At 40.3% G+C, this 21,204-nt stretch overlaps 1 protein-coding gene and 1 pseudogene across 1 annotated transcript in view; both read right to left on the bottom strand.

Annotated features, from left to right (window-relative positions):
- The window catches only part of LOC135711694 (uncharacterized), a 214,116-nt gene extending 198,662 nt beyond the window's left edge, over positions 1–15,454 (bottom strand). Inside the window, exon 1 of the mRNA XM_065234635.1 lies at positions 13,535–15,454. Within this exon, the coding sequence (XP_065090707.1) occupies positions 13,535–13,735 (201 nt within the window). The 5' untranslated portion in view covers positions 13,736–15,454. The remainder of the gene's footprint in view (positions 1–13,534) is intronic.
- LOC135711567 (ubiquitin carboxyl-terminal hydrolase 3-like) lies at positions 5,945–8,859 on the bottom strand (annotated as a pseudogene).
- Positions 15,455–21,204: the final 5,750 nt, after the last annotated feature.

The raw sequence follows: 21,204 nt of genomic DNA, 5'->3' as shown, positions 1-21,204 counted from the left end.
TTCAAGGTAAGGAAGGCGCCTAACCGAACCGATAAACAGAATACAGTGGCCAAATCCCGCGCCAAGAAGCTGTACCGCGAGTGGTTGGTGCAGCCGAAATGCATCGTAATGGACAACGAGACGTACATTATAGCGGACGCCAAGCAGATCGTCGGTCTGGACTTTTTTTGTCGGCAAGTCCCGCCTGGATGTTCCGGAGAAGTACCGGAAGCAGAAAGTCGATAAATTTTCCAAGAAGTACTTAGTGTGGCAGCCCAAGGCTGAAAGTCTGGTTAATAAAGAAAACTAAAATAAACTAAACTACAGCTAATACCTCAACTCTATTTTGGAATTGAGTGATAGTTGGCCCTCTGAAATTCTCACTGAAGTTAAACCACCACTTATTAACAGGGACCTGCCAACGGTTTCATGAATCGTACGGAGGTCGAATATACAAAACTGGGTCGAGGTCCCCCGCTGAAGACAACTGTGATGCTAGAGAGTTAGGATATCGATCGTTTCTTGAATTCGGTTGGCGTATCCGAGGAGCCTGCTGTGGTACTGGTACTGGTACAGGTGGAGTTGGTGGTGCCGGCGGTGGTGGAGGTGGTAGAGGTGGTGATTGTGGTGGTATAGGACAGGGTGGTGGCATAGGATAGGATTTTGGCATTGATAACGGCTATGGTATTGGTTGTGGCTGTGGCTGTGGTGTTGCTGGCGATCGTGGGGTTGTGGGTGTTGATGACCGGTTGTTCAACATCGGGGTCAACCTATCCAGGGAAGTAAAGCTGTTGGTCCCCGGTTCATGAGTTGATGGGTCTATAGGTAGGGTCCAGGTGTGGGAGCTGCCTCCCTGACATCGGTAGCATTGGTGCTCAGCACGGAAAACAAAATCGATGGAAAACAAATCAAGGAAAAAAACTGTGGGAACAGGCAGGGAAGGAATGGGTAGGAATATGTTGACGTTATGTTCGCTATACTCAAAGCCGAGAACACCTCTGCAGATCCACGATAAATCACTGGGTTGTTGGATAAAAGGGTTGGGATTGCAGCAAGATTCGTAGACGATATGCTGAAATGATGTTCAAAAATTCAATATCGCGAAGGGGCTTGGGTTTGAACTGCTCAGTAAGCAAAAGAAGTCGCCACTAGGCCACCAAGCACTTCATATATATATAAAAACAATTACGATCAAGCTACCGTTAAACATGTTGTTCCTAGGTTTCGATCCCGGAGGCGACCTCACCGACGACGACAACAACTGCTCTTAAGAAGGGTTTGATATGGATTTCCAATCAACACGTCTTACATATTACTTCTTTTACGTACCCGTCCCTTCAACCGAACTCTAGAAGCACACTTGTCACTGAACAATTGTGGCTACTTGTGTGCAACTTATTCCGGTCATAATCAAGTTGCAGTAACTTATTTCGATGAAGTTCATTACGCTTTATATAATATTATTAAAGAGAGCCGATTTAAAGTATAGGGCTACAAAATGGTGAGTTACAATCTGGAAGGAGCAATATACCTAGCTCCGGTCCTCACAAGTTCCTACCTCACGCCTCCACGAGTCATATGATCACAAAAGATTGCCAGCTGAAACATGGACACAGCTGGTTGGCGTAGTCTGGGCAATGTTCTCAATCCGACAATAGCAGAGTGAGGAGGTGCGACGCGAACACTGGCGCGGTAACCATAGCACGGATAGAGGAAATGCTTCGCCAACCCGAGCGTCTGTTCACCATGGAGGTGCGGCTCAAACAGCGTCTGACTTGCATCCAGCGGCTGAATAAGAAATGCTCTTCCCCGGAAGCTACAGCTAAGATGGCAGCCCCATCACGGTGGATAGGAGACCTTAGGCCAACCACCTACTGTCTCTGAAACCTTTACAATTGTTACAGAAACCAACAGAGAAAGACATCGAACTGATTAAACGGCAACGACTTTTAGCGCAAAACAACGGACACGAATTGGATCATGGAATGTATTGACGTTAGTCCAGCAGGGTAAACTGGCACAACTCACCAACGAGACGCGACGCATGAAGCTAGAAATCCTGGGACTGAGTGAAGTTCGTTGGCCAAACTTTGGAGAACACAAACTGCCGTCGGGACAGGTACTATTATACTCTGATATTCGAGGTGAAAACGCTCCCCGCCATCGTGGAGTTGGTCTCCTACTTAGCGTCCAGGCAAGTGCTGCGCTAATCAAGTGGGAGCCTTGGTAATGAGAGGATAGTCTTTGCCAGATTTAGAACACGGGTTCGTAACTTTACCATAATCAAATGTTATGCGCCAACCGATGCTGCCGAGCTACAAGACAAGGAGAATTTTTACAGTCAACTGAATGCCGTCGTGGATAAGGTTCTAAAGGGTGACATCAAGATCTACACTGGCGACTTCAATGCGAAGATTGGCTCCGACAACACGGACTATGAGCGTGTCATGGGACGCCATGGTCTCGGCGAAATGAGCGAGAACGGTGAGCTGTTTGCAGAATTTTGTGGCAATAACGACATGGTGATCGGGGGCTCGCTCTTCCTCCATCGGCCAGTGCACAAAGTCACGTGGGTTTCTCGTGATGGACATACCGAAAATCAGATCGACCACATAGGATCAGCCGAAAATGGAGACGGAGCCTTCTTGATGTCCGGAATAAACGCAGCACCGACATCGCGTCTGACCATAACCTTCTAATCGGCGAAATCCGCCTACGCATGGCGCGGATCCAGCAACGGGAGGAGATACACGGGCGGCGGTTCAACACACGCCGACTTGAAGATCCAGCGGTAAAAAGGTCTTTTGTTGAAGAACTTAAGACTCGAGCTGCAGACGTTCCAGAAGGTGGCAGCGTAGAAGAACAATGGACGGCCATCAAGTTGCCGAGAACAACTTGGGTGAGCTGCGCACCCGGAGGAAAGAGTGGATCACAGATGAAACCTGGCGGAAGATTGAGGAGCGTAGAGAAGCAAAATTCACGATAGAGCGGGCGAGAACCAGAGGAGCCAAGAACGAAGCCCGTCAACGGTACTCGGCTCTAGAGAAGGAAGTCAAGCACTCTTGCAGACGGGACAAGCGAGCGTGGGTGAACTCCCTGGCCGACGAAGGGGAGAAAGCCGCAAACACTGGCGATATACGCCTCCTCTACGATATCTCACGACGCCTGCGTGGAGCAAGGATGAACCCGAGCATGCCAGTGAAGGACACGACTGGACAATTGCTTACCGACCCCACTGACCAGCTGAAACGCTGGTTTGAGCACTTCGAACAACTTCTTCAAGTTTCGACGGCCAACCAGCCATCAACATCTCGGCACAACGGCGCTCTGATATGCAGAGTAAGCTCAATGACCTAGCCGAACGCTCCTCTGCGGCGGGTCTCATCATCAATGTCAACAAGAACAAATCGTTGGATATCAACACGGGCAACCCTTCCAACTTTACAGTAGTGGGGCAAGCAGTGGAGAAGGTCGAAAGTTTCCAATATCTTGGCAGTCAAATAGCATCGGACGGTGGGATCAAGAGCGACATAGGTACACGGATCAAGAAGGCTAGGGCTGCTTTTACGAGTTTACGAAACGTATGGAGATCCAACCAGATAAGTCAACGCACCAAGATCCGAATTTTCAACTCGAACGTGAAATCTGTGTTGTTATAAGCCAGCGAGACGTGGTGTGTATCAGCGGAGAACACTCAAAAGCTGCAGGTCTTCATCAACCGATGCCTGCGGTACATAATTCGTGCCTGTTGGCCTCGCAACTGGATCTCAAATGCCGAGCTCCATCGTCGATGTCATCAGAAGCCGATAGCAACAGAAATTCGAGAGCGAAAGGGAGGTAGGTCGGCCACACACTTCGACGGGACGGAAACGAAATCTGCAAGCAAGCGCTGGATTGGAATCCGGCAGGACATCGCAGCAGAGGCAGACCTAGGGGCTCATGGCGGCGGAACATCAATAAGGAAATTAAGCAAGTCGATAGGAATCTGACCTGGGCCCACACAGCAAAAACATAATTTTGATATCACATCAAAGTGGATGCACTACAATCATGTCGAAAATTTTATGTAATTTTTATGACCACATAAATAAACAAATGCAGTAAAAGCAGCGTAATGTCAGTTCATGCATTGTATTAATGATAATTTTGTCCATTTTAGCAAATAATATTACACCATATTTTCGACATGATTGTAGTGCATCCACTTTGACGTGATATCAAAATTATATTTTTGCTGTGCAGGTCAAGGCAAAAGCGAGCAGCCGCCCAGGATGGAAGTCTTTCACGTTGGCCCTTTGCCCCGCTGGTGGGTGCACAGTACCCTTAAGTAAGTAAGTAAGATTTAAAGTATAATGTAAAGGAGCGTGGGATTGAACTCATAAAATCATTCAGTAAGCAAGATTGGTCGCCACAAGCCCACAGAGCTCCTTACAAAACAATTTCGACCAAGTTCCTGTTCCACTTTTTGCTACTAGATTTCGATCCCGGTGGTATCAGAAGGATTTGTTATAGATTTCCGATCAATACGATCAATATATTCTTTTATGTACTCGTTCCTCCAACCGAATTTCGCTTTAGCTTATATTAACCCTCCGTTACTCGCGCCAACACGAGTACTCGCGCGTTGTACTTTGTACAACAGTGTGAGTTTTACATTGGCATTTTGTTGCCGAACTACCAATCGCATTGAAACCAACGAGTATTTCTCAAAAAACTTGTTTTGAACTAAACATGCTAAATTTTTATTGCAGTAAACGGCACTAGTATACACATGAGATTCTCGTTTATAAAATATACCGAGATCCTGACCAGATAGAAAATTACTGTCTTCGACAAAGTTATTCAGTAGGCCAAAGCTGATTGCTTGGGGCAAAGCAGTTCAGCATTTTCTCACTACGCAGTGCTAGTATACACGTTAAATTCTCAGATATAAAATGGGGCTTATTACGGATGTCACTTCACGGTGAAAACTTGTCACTTGTCGTCACGGTGAAGTGATTCCCATTTGATTTGTACGGTAATCACGGCTCTTATTCTGAGTATCACTTGCTTATCACCGTGTAGTGACACCCGTAATAAGTCCCAATATATTGAGATCCTGATTCGATATGAAGTTACTATCTTCAACAAAATTGTTCAGGAGGTCAAAGCCTTTTTGCTGGTAGTTCAGTAATTCAGAGCGTTCTCACGTCGCGGCACGTTTTTGGAGTGTAGACTCTTACCCTGAACTCTCGTGAATAAAGAATCTTCTTCCCAATAGAGACATCTGCCAACATCACACAACAGATCGCATTATTAGGACCTCCGACAATTATCATAACAATTTTATAAGGGAAATAATTAAAATAATTAAATGAAATGGACTTACAAAATGCTTACACTGATCTCCATACTCAAGGGTTAATTGACTAAGTACGATTTTTTTTTTTTCGCGTTTTTTTAATTTCAAAGACATTTTTGGGACATTTTTTTCTTAAAATTTTCACAGCATGAAAATAACATAGCAACCAACCTAACCATCGGATAGGGGAAGTTTTTCACTACCCGATGAGGATGTTGGTTTGCGTGGGTGAGACTTAAATTTCTAGAAATCATCAAGAGAAGTCGTTGTTTACAAAAGCTGTTAGGCCCTAATTCCAGCTCTATCTAGAACTAATCTAAACCTAAGAAATTAAAAAAAAGCACAAAAAACACAGTGGGCTCTTTGAGAATCTCATAGTTGATGCAAACAATAACCTTATTTAAAGAAAAACTATGGAATCTGATGAAAAGTTTCCTCTCTCGAAATCACATTTTTTATCCACAATGAGAACATGAAAAGGAAACGGTACACTTCGTTCTCTCTCTCTCTCTTCCAACTGGAGAGACATGTTTCACACAATTCTACAAGTGTTATTGTTAGAAGTATATTAAAGGATGCTAAAATGCTTCAATCTATCACAATTTAGTGAAGTGAATCACAACCAAGGAACGACTTGGAGGTTATCACACCCCATGTAGGTAGTTTGCTACTAGATTTGAACATCTGCTTTGACAATTTGCATTTGGTTTGCTAATATTTTTGCTTGTAATTTGTACGTTCTTACATCCCTTGGTTTTGTTTGGCGAATTTTGCACTTTTCCAGAACATTAATCTCCACAATTCGTATAAGAACCAGAATTCTGCAGCTTGAACTCTGTGACTGTTGGTGTTGGTTTTGTTTGCATCCAGTATGCTTCTAATGTTTTGTTTTCCTTTTGCTATGCGCTCTATATTAATCAGTCTTAAATGAAGAATAACTTAATCTCAAGACGCGATCGCCGCAGGTCCACCGGATGCCGTCGTCGCCAGTCGGCTGGTGTTAGTCGGATCCCGTTTGATGTAAAACAGAATGCACGGTTTGCACTCGGCCACCGCGCTGCTACTGACTTCCTTCACGCGAGTGGTCATTGAAATGCATCCACACACCGCACCGTTGTTGATCGCAAAGGAGGTGTAGTGACCGCAGCTAGATCCATTGTCATGATGCACGATTACAGCCGCCAGATCGTACACGTTACAGCTTGAATTCGAACGTCCCGTTTCCGGGCTATTGTTTAGCACGAACTGTGCCATGTCCAGGGCGTTTATCGGAAACGATATCCTCAGATCGATTTTGGTTCTGTAGAAGTTGTTCCATCCGAATCAGTGAGTTTTTCAACTTTTGCAAAACTAGCCAGACAGTCGGAAATGTTGCAAACCGGTGCGTTTCCATCCTTATCCTTTTCGTCACCTTCCGGTGGATCCTTGTTGTAAAACTTCTCCGGAATGTCCAGCGATAGATCCAGAAACGGGCCGTGCTTTTTGCTTTCCATACCATAGATCAGGCAACGTACTTTGCTCTGTATACACCGTCAAAGACATTTGTCACGGTCGAGTTACGTCCCTTTGACTGTAAGTGACTGAGTGCCACGGCATGCTGGTATGTTGTATGGGTTAGTTTTGATTTCGCCTGCTCTCTGCGCCAATGGAATGGAAATTTCCACCGGAAATGATTCTTGGTGTAGTTCGGTATGCAGTCGATCCAGCATGTAGCACAGAAACTCATGGGCATCGTGCTGACGATGGCCCCAAAACTACGGTAACTCCTTCCAGATTATAAAAAATAAAAATTCTGGCGAGATGGCACCCTTCGACCCATCGCCTCCTTGGCTGAGATTTAACCTTGCGCAACTCTTCCACTACAAACACGTCATCTAGGTTCTCCTTCATGCTGCGGGAATGGTACGCTTTCTGCTTGTGTTTACCAGTCTCGAGCGAGGGCTTTGTGTTGAAGTAGCAGCTAAACTCCTGGATGTTACTCAGCGATTGTAATAGTGAATTCATAAGGCATGTGTTCCCCAGATTCCGCAAACCCACGACTCGTTGCATCGACCCTGACCACCAACTGCCGTTCCGTTTTCGTTGTTGCTGTTGCTTGAGATCGTTCGCTTGCGGGGCCGCAACTTTCGGGCACTGGACGAGGACGCGGAGGTGTTGGACGATACGGATGAAGCTGTCGAAAGGCTCTTCCCAGCCGGAATCACTGGACGACGACGTACTGCTGGCGTTTTCCTGGGTTGATTTGGACGAACTGATCTCTTCCGTTGTGGATGAAGTCTCGGGCACGGTGTCCCCGTCGCCGTCCTTCAGCTCCTGGCGGATTTCCTCCAGCACGTTGTCAGCCGTATCATTTACTACGCATTCGTCACATTTGTAGCAGTAAACCGACAGGTTAACCGTGTTGATACAAATGTTGTGGTTCTGTTTCGATGAGTGTTTCAAGGCGTCCCCACACAGCTAAAAAAAAGTAGTGTACATTTCCGTTACTATGATGCACATAAATGGAGCGTCATATATCATACAAGTTTAGATTATAGATCGTGTAAATTTATGAGACATGTCATGTAATATCCCATATATTGTATGCAACTGTCCACTGTTGTTTGCAAAATTTCTTGCAAGTTGCTAGTTAACGTGAAAAGGAAGTTTACATGTATGGATGTTTGCATGCATGGATGTTTACATCGCAAGTAAAATTCAGAATTTTTTGGTTTTTTTCCTCGTATCGTCCACAACGAACCGATCCACATTGCAAACACATCCAGTTGTCTTTGCCGGAACATTATGCACATTTCCACAATTTCGAAATCGCTACTGGAGGTGTTCCCATTCCGGGCACTGGCATAGCGAATGTGGTAGATTCACCACATACGGATACACACTTCGAAAAAGTAGTGTAAATTTATGTTCAATATGATGCGCATAAATGGAGCGTTACATATCATTTATGTTTACATTATCATTCCTTTATTTAACGTCGGTCTCTGTTCCGCAATCGATTGTCATCAATTGACGGCAATCGAATGTGCAGGAAAGCAGCTTCCACACCTGCGTAGGATATCGCACCCATTCAACAACTCACATGGGTCAGGACCAACGGCTTTACTTCCCTTCCGAAGGAAGACGTGACCAGAGATTTTTTGCCTTAGAAAAATACCACTGACCTCGGCTGGGATTGAACCCAGACCCATCGGGGTGTTAGAAAGCAGTCACGCTTACCACTACACCACCGGCGCCGGCATGTTTACATTATAAATCATGTAAAGTTCTGAGACATGTCATGCAATGTAGCAAATATTGTATACAAAAGCCCATCTTTGTAAACAACATTGTTTACAAGTTGCTTGGTTGCATGAAATGAAATACAAGTTTACGTGAATGAATGTTCACATCACAATTAAAATTCAGAATTTTTATCTGTGTAGCTTCAAGGTTCTCACTGCATCCTTCCGGAGAACTACATTATCATCTATATGAGGACAATCCATCTTTGTTTTCGTCACTGACAGCTATTTCAGGGTTAGATCCAATTTGAGCAGCAAAAAATCTTCCGCCACCTCTTGCGGCTGCTGTTCTTCTCGAGTAACTTCCGGAATATTCCGCTAAACCTTTACATAACCCTCAAAACTTTCCACAACGATTTTTTGAATTCTTCCGTCCAAAGCTTGGATTGTAGTATAAGTCCTCCAAAACGACGGACTGTTTGAACTTTGGTTCTTTCGATTTCCAGGTTATACTCCGTTGCTTCCAGGTTGATTCTTATGTTGGCTGGTCATGGCTTAACTTGGCTGGCTGCCTGTTTATAGCTTTTGCAGTCCAGTATCTATATTAAGTAGAAAAAATCACGAAACAGCGAGGTACAAAGGAAAACGAAAGAAAAAAACTTCAAGGGCAACGATTATAGGTTTGGCTATTCTTAGGCTGTGTTCCATTTGATTAATTTTAACTTAAATTCGACACTTCGAAAATACATTATAATGTTCGAAAATCCCTCTGTTGTGATCGTCCGATTTACGACAAGGTGGTCTGTCAGAATTGATTCCTGGTCTGTCAGAAATAAGTACGGTACAATAGCAGGTTTATAAGTGACGCAGGTGGTGAGTGGTAAGCGTGATTTTCTCCTACCCAGCAGGCCTGGGTTCAATCCTAGTCGGCGCCGCCGGAATTTTCTGAGGCATAACATCTCTGATCACGCCTTCCTTCGGAAGGGAAGTAAAGCCGTTGGTCCCGGTTCATGAGTTGATGGGTCAATAGGTAGGGTCCCGGTGTGGGAGCTGCCTCCCTGGCGTCGGTAGCATTGGTGCTCAGCACGGAAAACAAGATCGACGGAAAACAAATCAAAGAAAAAATAGCAGGATTTGAAAATTGTCCATCTTCCAAATTTAAGCGAGTGTCGGTGATGACGTCCAATGATGAATACAAGTGAACCAAAAATCCTGTCTATCAGTTAATCGGCCAGATGATGCCAGCAGAAAAGGCCCACTGACCCACTCGTAAGAAACACAAAGAGCCGGAAAGAACAACCAATAAGGTACTAGATCCCGAGAGGCCGACCGAACCGATCGATCATGATGATCGGCGGTTGAAGAGGTCTCGAATGGCCAATAGAGCAAACGAAACCTGATTTAAGCAACACTAATTAAAACTTCACAATAAACGAAAACAAAAAACGCGGCAAGAAATTGACGGCTGAAAATTGTCCATGTCTCTCTTTGAGCACAGCACACTACGATCAAGCACATTCATCACTGGCACTTGTTTCTTAAACTAGAGTCGGTGTATAATGACTCACGCCAAGAGAAAAACAGTTGAACTCGCAACACGGTTTTCGAAAGACTTCTACAACAACTTCAAATGACTTCTAGCGAGAGAAAAAATATTGCAGCTGTAGTAAATCATTATATCAGTGATTTTGTCAAATTATCTTAACAAAAAATAGTAGAAATTCTCATTACAAATCATTACCGAGCGTATCCCATGACAATTTAACGCTCACTGCGTGTTTATGCTCTTTTCTTCGATTATATTTTATATTTTATTGCAATACCTTTCGTGGACCTTTCATAGCATCGTAATGTTTATTGACTTTGCACGATAGGTAGCCGGTTTGACAGTTCAATAGGTAGACTTGGCTTCACTCTTGGCGTGACTCATTATACACCGATTCTATCTTAAACCTTTTCCGATCCGGCCCTTCCCATCACGGAAATCACATAAAAAACAACGCATGATGATGGCTCAAGACAAACCCTTCAAAGTCAAACTAGGGTTGATTATTGGCAATACGCACGCATGAACTTTTCTCCAACACTTGCACATTTTTATAGTAAAAATTTTATCCGGTAGCAAAGTACTATTGTTCAAAACTAGTTTAAACGCGATGGAAAAATAAAAATAACCTCCAGTCGAAAACTTTTGGAAGAATTAAAATTGGACCATATTCGAAGGAGTTACAAAACTCCAGAGTTGACCAAAAATGTGCCAATCCTAGCTATTTTGAGTATCTCCTGTACATTCCTAACCAACCAGTGTGGCCGCGCCTTAAAGGGGCGAATGAATTTGAGATGGGTGGGGGCGCACATATGAAAAATCAGTAAGTAGCTAGCTCTAAATTTACCACGACAGCACTACTTCATGAAAGTTCAAATATGTTTAACAAACTTCAATGAAATTTAACAAAGTAAAATGTTGCACCAGACCAGCTTTTGCAACAAACAACCTTAAACAAAATTACACTTAAATACTCAATCAATAAACCGAATCTCTTTGTCATTGCCAAAACAGCTGCGATGTTACAATAGTTTACACCATCCGAGTGGTGGTTTGTTCTTGATGGGGGGATGGCACCGTAGCGAAGCATCCCACCCATCAAGAACAAACCACCACTCGTCCTCCACATTTGGTGGCACCTTGCGCACCGAAGAAGGCAGTCTGAAGTTTCCCACATCACATCCGTTCCATCACATGCTCGGCTCAAATTAATCCCTTTATCCGTTCTCGCCTCTAGTTTTCCTACTTTTTCTTTTCGCGAGCCACTTCCACCCTCAACCCCGCACCGCTCTGCAACTGCCCTGGCTGCTGTCACAACGGCAACGGCAACGACAACGATAATCTTATCGGTGATGAATTTTTTATCGATTCCCGTTTCTGGTCCGGGAAAGTGAGAAAAGGAATAGAAACTCACTTTCCCCAATGAGGAAGAAAAAAACAGTGGCTCTGAGGGAGGGTGACGGCACGCTTAAACCGTGCCAAAGGTGCCGAAAAAATGAAAATCAATATAGTAATTTATATGGATTAATTACACGCAGTCGGTTCTTCCGCACCCGACCGTCAGGCAGCCTCCGAGGGCACCCATCAGTCAGCGGACTCGAGTTAGTCAAGTTGAGTTTGGCCTGTCAAAATCAGGATTTTTCTAGTTCTCTCATGGTGGAAATCTCCCAACGGATCTCCTGCGCTCGACCGGGGCAACCGGGGAGAGATGTTCCAATTTTCCGTCGTCGTCGACTGAGAGAAAGAGCCAAATCATGGTGAGCAAGAGAGAGAGAGAGCGAGAGAGATCAGGGTCCTCGGTCGGTTCGGAACGGATGTCTGAATGAGTTTTCCTCCTCCAGCAAATTGAAGTTGATAAGAAGAGGAAAAGTGAAGAAGAAGAATGGCAAGAGCGATGGCAACACAAGCAGCTCCCATCGCCATCGCTCTGCGCTACACGTTCATTGTTGAAGACGGCACGGAGGTTGATGGGTTTTGCGGTGCGGGGAAAGGGGAAGTCATGTGTTGGTAAGGTGATTTTTTTTTTCACGGCATGTTTGGGGAAGGGGGGTTTGACGTTGGAAGGATGAAAGCACTGTTTTTCTGCCTCGGACTTGGAGAGGAGAATTCTTCCACGACGACGACAACGGCTACGACGACGACTAGGACGACCAAGTCGTGCCTGAAGTGGGAGCTATATGTTAATGGAAAAAAGCGGTGGAAAGATTTCTGGATTGGGTTTTTTCCGAGGGATTCAGCGGAAGTGATTGACCAAAGTGGATAAATAACAGGGTTCGTTCGTAGGGGTTCACTTTTTATTCGGTTCGGTACTGAAAGTGGATCCGGGCGGGTGGTCCCTGGTGGGTGAAAAGTTTTTTTTCTGAATAAAATATTCGTTTTGATGGGTTTTTCGATTTGGGTGTAATCTTACTCAAGTTCTGATTGGGGCGAGATATTGAAATTTTCTTTTTTCAATGGGCAGAGATTGGTCATTTCGATGTCCAAATGTGGGAGGGGTGGGATGAAGTTTTTCGATAACGTTCCACATGTTTGAAGAAGGGATACCATCGATGGAAGGGAAAAATGCACCAAATTGGATCATAAAAATAGTCATTGATTTTCCCGAAATCCTTGAATGGGTGGTAGCCATGGAGATGATCCTCACAGCAGCAGTATTAGCTTAGGATTTGGTAGCTCATTGTACACAGCTCAATTAATTAACTCAAGGATTCCTTGGAATTCGCGCAAATCTCGCTTCCAGGAGACTTGTCCCCGACAACGAACTGGATGCGCTGCAAGGCCAGACATGGCGAGGAAGTAAATTTTCCAGATTCACAAGTGTGTCCCTCTCGAGTAGATTTATTCCCTCATTTTTCATTCGAATAAATTTGCATTCGTTGCCTCGAATTTCGAGAACGGCGAGGACTACCTCGGTAGGATTTTCGCAATTTTTCCCGTCGAAACGGGCCATCGCACAATTTCCGCGCTCGCCCATGTATTGGTGTGTAAAATCGCGATTTATCCTCCTACTCATTAGTTGTAATCCACTTGCCCCCCAAAGTCCCGCTCAGTGTCCTTCTAGTCTTGGCAAACTGGTGAGTGTTGGTTTATCTGTCTGTCAAAGGCGGTGAGTTCTCGCTCTCCTGGGGTCCTTGTCACTCTCTCATGCTCACAAGCACACACTCACACACACTTGCACACACATATCAGAAGGACTCTCGCACGCTCTCCTGATTTAGAATCTTGAAAGATCTGAATTTTATTATTATATAATTGATGAATGAGATGTGTTTTTTTCTGGATTTTTTGCACAGACACTGGATTTTTGCGAAGATTTTCCCCGTCAAATTTCGGCATAGATTTGAATCGAAGAGGGCTTCGGAGGGATTCAGCCAGACGAGAGGGATTCCCCGTCTAGCGAACGTTTCCGGAAAATTGCTATGTCATGTGGAAAACATTTGGTACCTGGAGATCCGGTGCTGAGTTGGGTTGCGCCAGATCGCACGCTGACAACCACGGATTTATCCGTGATAGTGCTTCCGTATTGTCTTCCTCAAATTTGCCCAACTTGCTACCTTGACTGGCACTGCTCTGTTGACTGGTGCCTCGCCGAGCCCCCGAAATAAACGCAAGCGCCATCACGACCAGCCCGGGTCCTGGCCGCATATTGACCTCGGGTTCGGCGGCGCTAGCATGGTGCAGGCCCGCTTGAGACGCACTTGCGACTCTTGATGACCTCGGGGCTCGGGCTCATGGCCCCATCATCTCAGTTTTCTAACGTCCTTGCGTATGCTTCTTAGTGGTATCGCTGCACTGCTGCAACGGGACACGGTATTCTGCTGCTGTGGCTGGCTGTAGCACTGTTTCTCAACACTGACACTGCTCGTCGTCGTGGAACACTTGCGGCCATCTTGATCGCACACACTAGTACTGCTGGGTTTTTCAACACTAGACACCACTCGCGACCGGAACTGGCCCGTTGGCCGGAAGAATTCGTTCGAATAGGACGACGCGAACCGCGATTCTGGGACGGCTACTGGCAACGGTCCGTCAAACTTTTCGCTCATCCGCGGCTACTACGGTACGCGCTGCAGGATGCCGATCCCTGCTTCTCGATGATGGCCCCAAACGGCATTACAGAGTACATTGTAGCGAGATGGCGCGGCGAGCAAAGGGTTTGCGTGCGCAATCAATCGATATCACAACTCATGCGTACTACGAGGTCACTGATTAAAACGCCACTTCACTCCGGCTCGGTTCTCCTCAGATGGCTCTTTTCGCTTCACTCTCCCACTCTCTCGCTTCTCACTTCTCTTTCGGGCAAATTCCTTCACCCAGGACTAATAGCGGTGACTCACTCTCACCTTCCGTTCTTTCTTCGTTCGCTCGCGCTTTTCTCACGAGCTCACTTTTTTCCTAGGTTTGGAGAAGGGAAAAATCCGTCAACACTCACGGCCACCGAATATCAGCACTTTTCTTCGCGTGTTGTTTTTCCACCCACCACCCACAATTTTCCTCCACTAATCACTGCCATTCGCTGTGCACATACGCCTGACTGCTACCAACACAACAAGCACTCGCTCGCTAGCTCGCTCTTTCCGTCTCTTCCGAAAGAGATCCGCTATTGTTGAACACTGAATAGCCTACATTTTCCATCAACGCACCAGGCCATCCCCAGCAGCGCCACCAGACGACAAGCTCAGCAACTAATTTATTATAAACACACCGAGAGGCGAGAGATATTCGGGAGAGAACAGCACCAGCAGCACCAGCGCCAGGAACAATACCAAGAATACGCACTTTTCTGGCAGCACACGAGACGAAGAAGAAGCAGGCTGCCTACCACCAAGAGCGAATCCCTTGGAAAAAAAACGGAAAACTGAATCCTTTTCGCTTTCACCCGAGTCCTGTTCAACAAACCTCGATAAACTGATATCACTGTCCACCGGAGTCCATCCACGGTCCTCGGAAGCTAACCCTCATGCAACCCAGCAAGGTTCCCCAACACCAGCAATCGGGAATTTTCAACTCAAACACTTGGTCGACTTCGCCTTGGTCCAGCAGCCCTAGTGTCCCCCTTGAAATTGCACACACAACTCTCCGCGAAACGACGGAAAAGGTTCCTCCCGAACCGAATCCGTCCGCAGGAAAATCAACCCAAAATCCGATCCACACACTTGTCCACTGTCACTGTGGCTTTCGGGAAGAAGAGTTGCTGCTGCTGCTGCTGCTGCTACTGTTGCTGATGATGATGATGGTGTCACACACCACACTCGCACTCCACAACTACCGCCTGACCAATTCGGTCGAGACCTGCTGCTGCTGCTGCTGACGGGGTTCCACTATACTCGTCGTTGTCGTCGTCGACGTCGTTGCTGTCGTCCGCATTCCTTTATCGGTGTACACTCACTGAACGGCTGCTCCCGAACCGATGGAGGCTTTTCCCCCGAAAAGAAACCCAGCAGCACACTTCCTGTGCGCGCCCGGAACTCACTCTCCGGAAAATCTCGCTCTCCCACTCCACACAGTGTGTCACCCCAACATCGCGACAAAACTCACCACACTCTCAATCAACCCCTCGGTGGCAAACCACAATCCAAATCCCGAACCCTGGCTCCGGCCATCTCCAGTTCGTTCAAATGCACCGTTAGCCCCCGCTGGCCACGACCAGCAATTTATGATTATCGATTTCCATTAGCCGTCAGAATGATGTTGCTATTCGCTTTCCCAAAAAACAACATGGGCCGCGAAACGATTGTGTATACAAAATATAAAACTTCACCTCACTTCAGACTCAATTCGCACGAGCGCGCACACCACCTTCCTACTATTTAGGTAGGTACCTACTGATTTAATGGGACCGTTGAAATCCGATCTCACCGACCAACGCTGCTAAGCTGACGAAATCTTTGGGGGGAGACAGGGAAAGAGAGCTCCTCATCGTCGTCATCATTTTCCGACCCGAATCGATTGAAAGTTGGGAAAATTGATTTTCAGATGGGATTTTTTATTGGCATTTGCATTGCCTCCTCACTCGACTAGTCGTCGTTTTTCCAATCTAAATAAACCAGCGAACGGATTGGGTGGTTGTAGCGTCGTGTCTTTCAGCAGCGATCAACCCTCTTGATTTGCTGCAGGTATGTACGTCGATGCGATGCGATGCTACACTATTTAGAGCTTTTGTCGCGCGATCTCTACCGGGGTAGCTTTTGGGAAAGCACTGGTTGGCAGTGAGCTTTTATGGTGAAATGTTGCAATGAAGCTACCTAAGCGGTTGAAATAAGCATATAGTATGGTATGGTATAGAAACTTTTTAGGTAACATTCAAATGAAATGAAAAGCTAAGTAGGGAAGTATTGTGACTATAGACGTATACTCTAGTGGGGAAAGTTGTTTGTCATAAAATTTCCTATCGGATAGTTGTGTTTAATTAACTATTAGACATACTTACTTTTGATGTTTTACAATAGGTGTAGGGGGGGGGGGGGTCCAATATTCAATAAAAATCACTTACATAATATGCAGATGACCCCTTAGCTCGACAATTCAAATGTTATTCTATGGATCTTATTGTTTTCCATCTGAATTTTTAAGTTCAATCTATCAATTGGACCTAGTGCGCTTCAAATAGTTTACATGTAAGTTAGTTGAATTTCAAACAAATAATACCAAACATTAAAGGTTCAGATTTTTGTGAATTATCTTACTTGGGTTCTTAAATCGACAAATGTATAGGCATTTATACATCGTCTGGAAGAGCTCCGTTTTCTCTAAACTGATTTCAATGATCGTACCTTGTGAGTTTGGCAACATGTAACATGTGTATCATGATTATTTTGCCTCGCAAATAACGAATAAGAACCAGATTCTGGAACCCCTTGAACCGATGCCAATGTGGTCATTTGATTTGAAGTGCCGCATCATCTCACTTATTATTCTGATATGATTTGATATGCAGCATGATTCATTTGCCTCGAATATTAATAGAACTGGATTCCGGGACCACCAGAACCGATGTCAATTTAGACCAAATGTCATCGGAAATACCATAAACTGTTTTCAGAGACCCCATTGTCGGTTTGACATGATTTGACTTGCCTAATAATATGGCTACTTTGAACGTAATAATGTTATAATAAATCCTATACTTGGAAATCACTGAACAGAATCCCAGATCCCTGGAACCGATGATAAACTGGCCAAATGTCATCGGGTGTATTCTTCATTGACATGATATTACCTATTTGGCATAATTTGAAGAATGAATTGAATGAAGAATGAATGAATTTCCAGAAATATTACTATAATTTAACTGGCCAGTGGTGGCGGGAGGAGATACCCCTCACCATCCCGTCCCCCTGTTCCCCAACAGGGGAGTTTGATAAAGCAGCTGATCCACCCGATTCATGCCTTCCTCAAAATTGACCATTGCTCGCTTTTTACAATTTTCACTCTGCCGTACTCTTACGAAACTATCAACTTTATACTTTCATCTCCTCATCTATCGTATAAAATGACCACTTTAATCCTGATGTTTTGCAGATCCGGGTTTTATAACTCCCGAAATCGATAATAACGGGACCAGGCATCGTAAAAACATCTAAATTCATTCCTACTTTCCATATTTCGTCTATCTGATGCACCAGTATTATCGAGTATTTCTGATTTTCATTACATACTAAGTGAAAACTTAATCATATTTTGCCGAGGAGTGTTTTGTTGTTTTTAGAAGCTCGATGACCCTAGAGGGGTCGTTTTTGCTTAATGAGCAGAATATCATGGCTTAATCCCAAGCTCTCCCACAACAGAATAAACCTCCATCAATGGGTTCCGAGAGCATAAAGCGCAGTTAATAACCAATAGTTGAATTGTTTAACCCATGAGTTTCGTATGATCTAGTTTGGAAACATTTTTGGCTACTTTCGAGGACGTCACTTCATTTGAATAGCTTTTTGTTAAGTCGGTCGTAGATTGTGGTAATGTAAGGGGCACGGTGGCTATAGAGCAACCGTTTTTGCTTAATGAGTAAAAGATCATGGATTAAAACCCAAGCCTCATTACATTACTTAGTCGATCTATCATCCAGGCCACTATTGTAGAAAATTGTTAATAACCGAAGTTGGAGGAACGGTTCGCTGTTGGTAATTATGCAAACTAATTCACTCGCCTGCAAGGCCTATCGAACGCAGTTTCATCATCCAACATGATTGGCCAAACACGATCAGATTTACTGTGCAGATCAATTTGTGTTTTTTTATTTATTTTATTTATTTTATTTATTTTATTTATTTTATATATTTTTTTTATTTTATTTATTTTATTTATTTTATTTATTTTATTTATTTTATTTATTTTATTTATTTTATTTATTTTATTTATTTTATTTATTTTATTTATTTTATTAATTTTATTTATTTTATTTATTTTATTTATTTTATTTATTTTATTTATTTTATTTATTTTATTTATTTTATTTATTTTATTTATTTTATTTATTTTATTTATTTTATTTATATTATTTATTTTATTTATTTTATTGATATTTTTTATTTTATTTATTTCATTTATTTTATTTATTTTATTTATTTTATTTATTTTATTTATTTTATTTATTTTATTTATTTTATTTATTTTATTTATTTTATTTATTTTATTTATTTTATTTATTTTATTTATTTTATTTATTTTATTTATTTTATTTATTTTATTTATTTTATTTATTTTATTTATTTTATTTATTTTATTTATTTTATTCATTTTATTTATTTTATTTATTTTATTTATTTTATTTATTTTATTTATTTTATTTATTTTATTTATTTTATTTATTTTATTTATTTTATTTATTTTATTTATTTTATTTATTTTATTTATTTTATTTATTTTATTTATTTAATTTATTTAATTTATTTAATTTATTTAATTTATTTTATTTATTTTATTTATTTTATTTATTTTATTTATTTTATTTATTTTATTTATTTTATTTATTTTATTTATTTTATTTATTTTATTTATTTTATTTATTTTATTTATTTTATTTATTTTATTTATTTTATTTATTTTATTTATTTTATTTATTTTATTTATTTTATTTATTTTATTTATTTTATTTATTTTATTTATTTTATTTATTTTATTTATTTTATTTATTTTATTAATTTATTTATTTTATTTATTTTATTTATTTTATTTATTTTATTTATTTTATTTATTTTATTTATTTTATTTATTTTATTTATTTTATTTATTTGATTTATTTTATTTCTTTTATTTATTTTATTTATTTTATTTATTTTATTTATTTTATTTATTATTTTATTTATTTTATTTATTTTATTTATTTTATTTATTTTATTTATTTTATTTATTTTATTTATTTTATTTATTTTATTTATTTTATTTATTTTATTTATTTTATTTATTTTATTTATTTTATTTATTTTATTTATTTTATTTATTTTATTTATTTTATTTATTTTATTTATTTTATTTATTTTATTTTTTTTATTTATTTTATTTATTTTATTTATTTTATTTATTTTATTTATTTTATTTATTTTATTTATTTTATTTATTTTATTTATTTTATTTATTTTATTTATTTTATTTATTTTATTTATTTTATTTATTTTATTTATTTTATTTATTTTATTTATTTTATTTATTTTATTTATTTTATTTATTTTATTTATTTTATTTTTTTATTTATTTTATTTATTTTATTTATTTTATTTATTTTATTTATTTTATTTATTTTATTTATTTTATTTATTTTATTTATTTTATTTATTTAATTTATTTTATTTATTTTATTTATTTTATTTATTTTATTTATTTGATTTATTTGATTTATTTTAGTTATTTTATTTATTTTATTTATTTTATTTATTTTATTTATTTTATTTATTTTATTTTTTGTATTTATTTTATTTATTTTATTTATTTTATTTATTTTATTTATTTTATTTATTTTATTTATTTTATTTATTTTATTTATTTTACTTATTTTATTTATTTTATTTATTTTATTTATTTTATTTATTTTATTTATTTTATTTATTTTATTTATTTTATTTATTTTATTTATTTAATTTATTTTATTTATTTTATTTATTTTATTTATTTTATTAATTTCATATATTTTATTTATTTTATATATTTTATTTATTTTATTTATTTTATTTATTTTATTTATTTTATTTATCTTATTTATTTTATTTATTTTATTTATTTTTTTTAATTTTATTTATTTTATTTTTTTTATTTTTTTATTTATTTTATTTATTTTATTTATTTAATTTATTTTATTTATTTTATTTATTTCATTTATTTTATTTATTTTATTTATTTTATTTATCTCCCAGCTAGCTGTATTAAAGTTAAGCTCTATTTACTAACGAAGCTAATCGTGAATATGCATCAACTGGATATTTCGTGACGTAATCATAAGTTGACACACTAAAAGCACTGTTAACAATATTTCAACGTAATCATCAAATCTTCGAATTGGTTGCATTAAATTACATGCAATTAACATAATTTCCGTTATGAATCCAATGTAAACCAAAAAGATCTAAGAGACCAAGAAATATTGCATCTGTAAATACGCAATATTACCATAGAATTAACTCTAAAACCAGAAGGTCCCGAAGAAACGTGCTCAACTTTTTGGCTCAGCTCTGGTACTATCTTCAGTCCCAAGCTAATCGATGCACTCCTCGAAACATAGGAAAATCTACGAGCCCCTCATTTTATCTGTCAAACTTTCATAGCGCATCAAAGCAAACATTGTGTAGTAGTAGAATTTTGACTAAAATGGGACATTTACGAAAGAAGCCATTATTAATGTTTTCGACATTGGTCCTTATGAATGCTCAGTGTCGATATCATGAAAATTTTATTTTGACAAATCGATGTCCAACTATGCCAGTTATTCCACTGAGATAAAACAAAAACGGGGTCAGCTTTGAGTCAGCTTTATGCATGAAGTTCCACATATGTTATGTGTCACCGTCCTTCTAGATATTCTTCTTGCTGGTCAGGAAAAAAAAAGATGAACTTTTCACACAGCACCGTAATCGTCAGTCAGCTCATATCCCAGCAGCCAGACCAAAACATTCAAGCTGTCAGAA

This window comes from Ochlerotatus camptorhynchus, unplaced genomic scaffold (genome assembly GCF_037179485.1).
Source record: "Ochlerotatus camptorhynchus isolate MF236.1 unplaced genomic scaffold, CSIRO-AGI_Acam_v1.1 ptg000434l, whole genome shotgun sequence".
NCBI classification, from domain to species: Eukaryota; Metazoa; Arthropoda; class Insecta; order Diptera; family Culicidae; genus Ochlerotatus; species Ochlerotatus camptorhynchus.
This window is presented reverse-complemented; position numbering and strand designations above follow the sequence as displayed.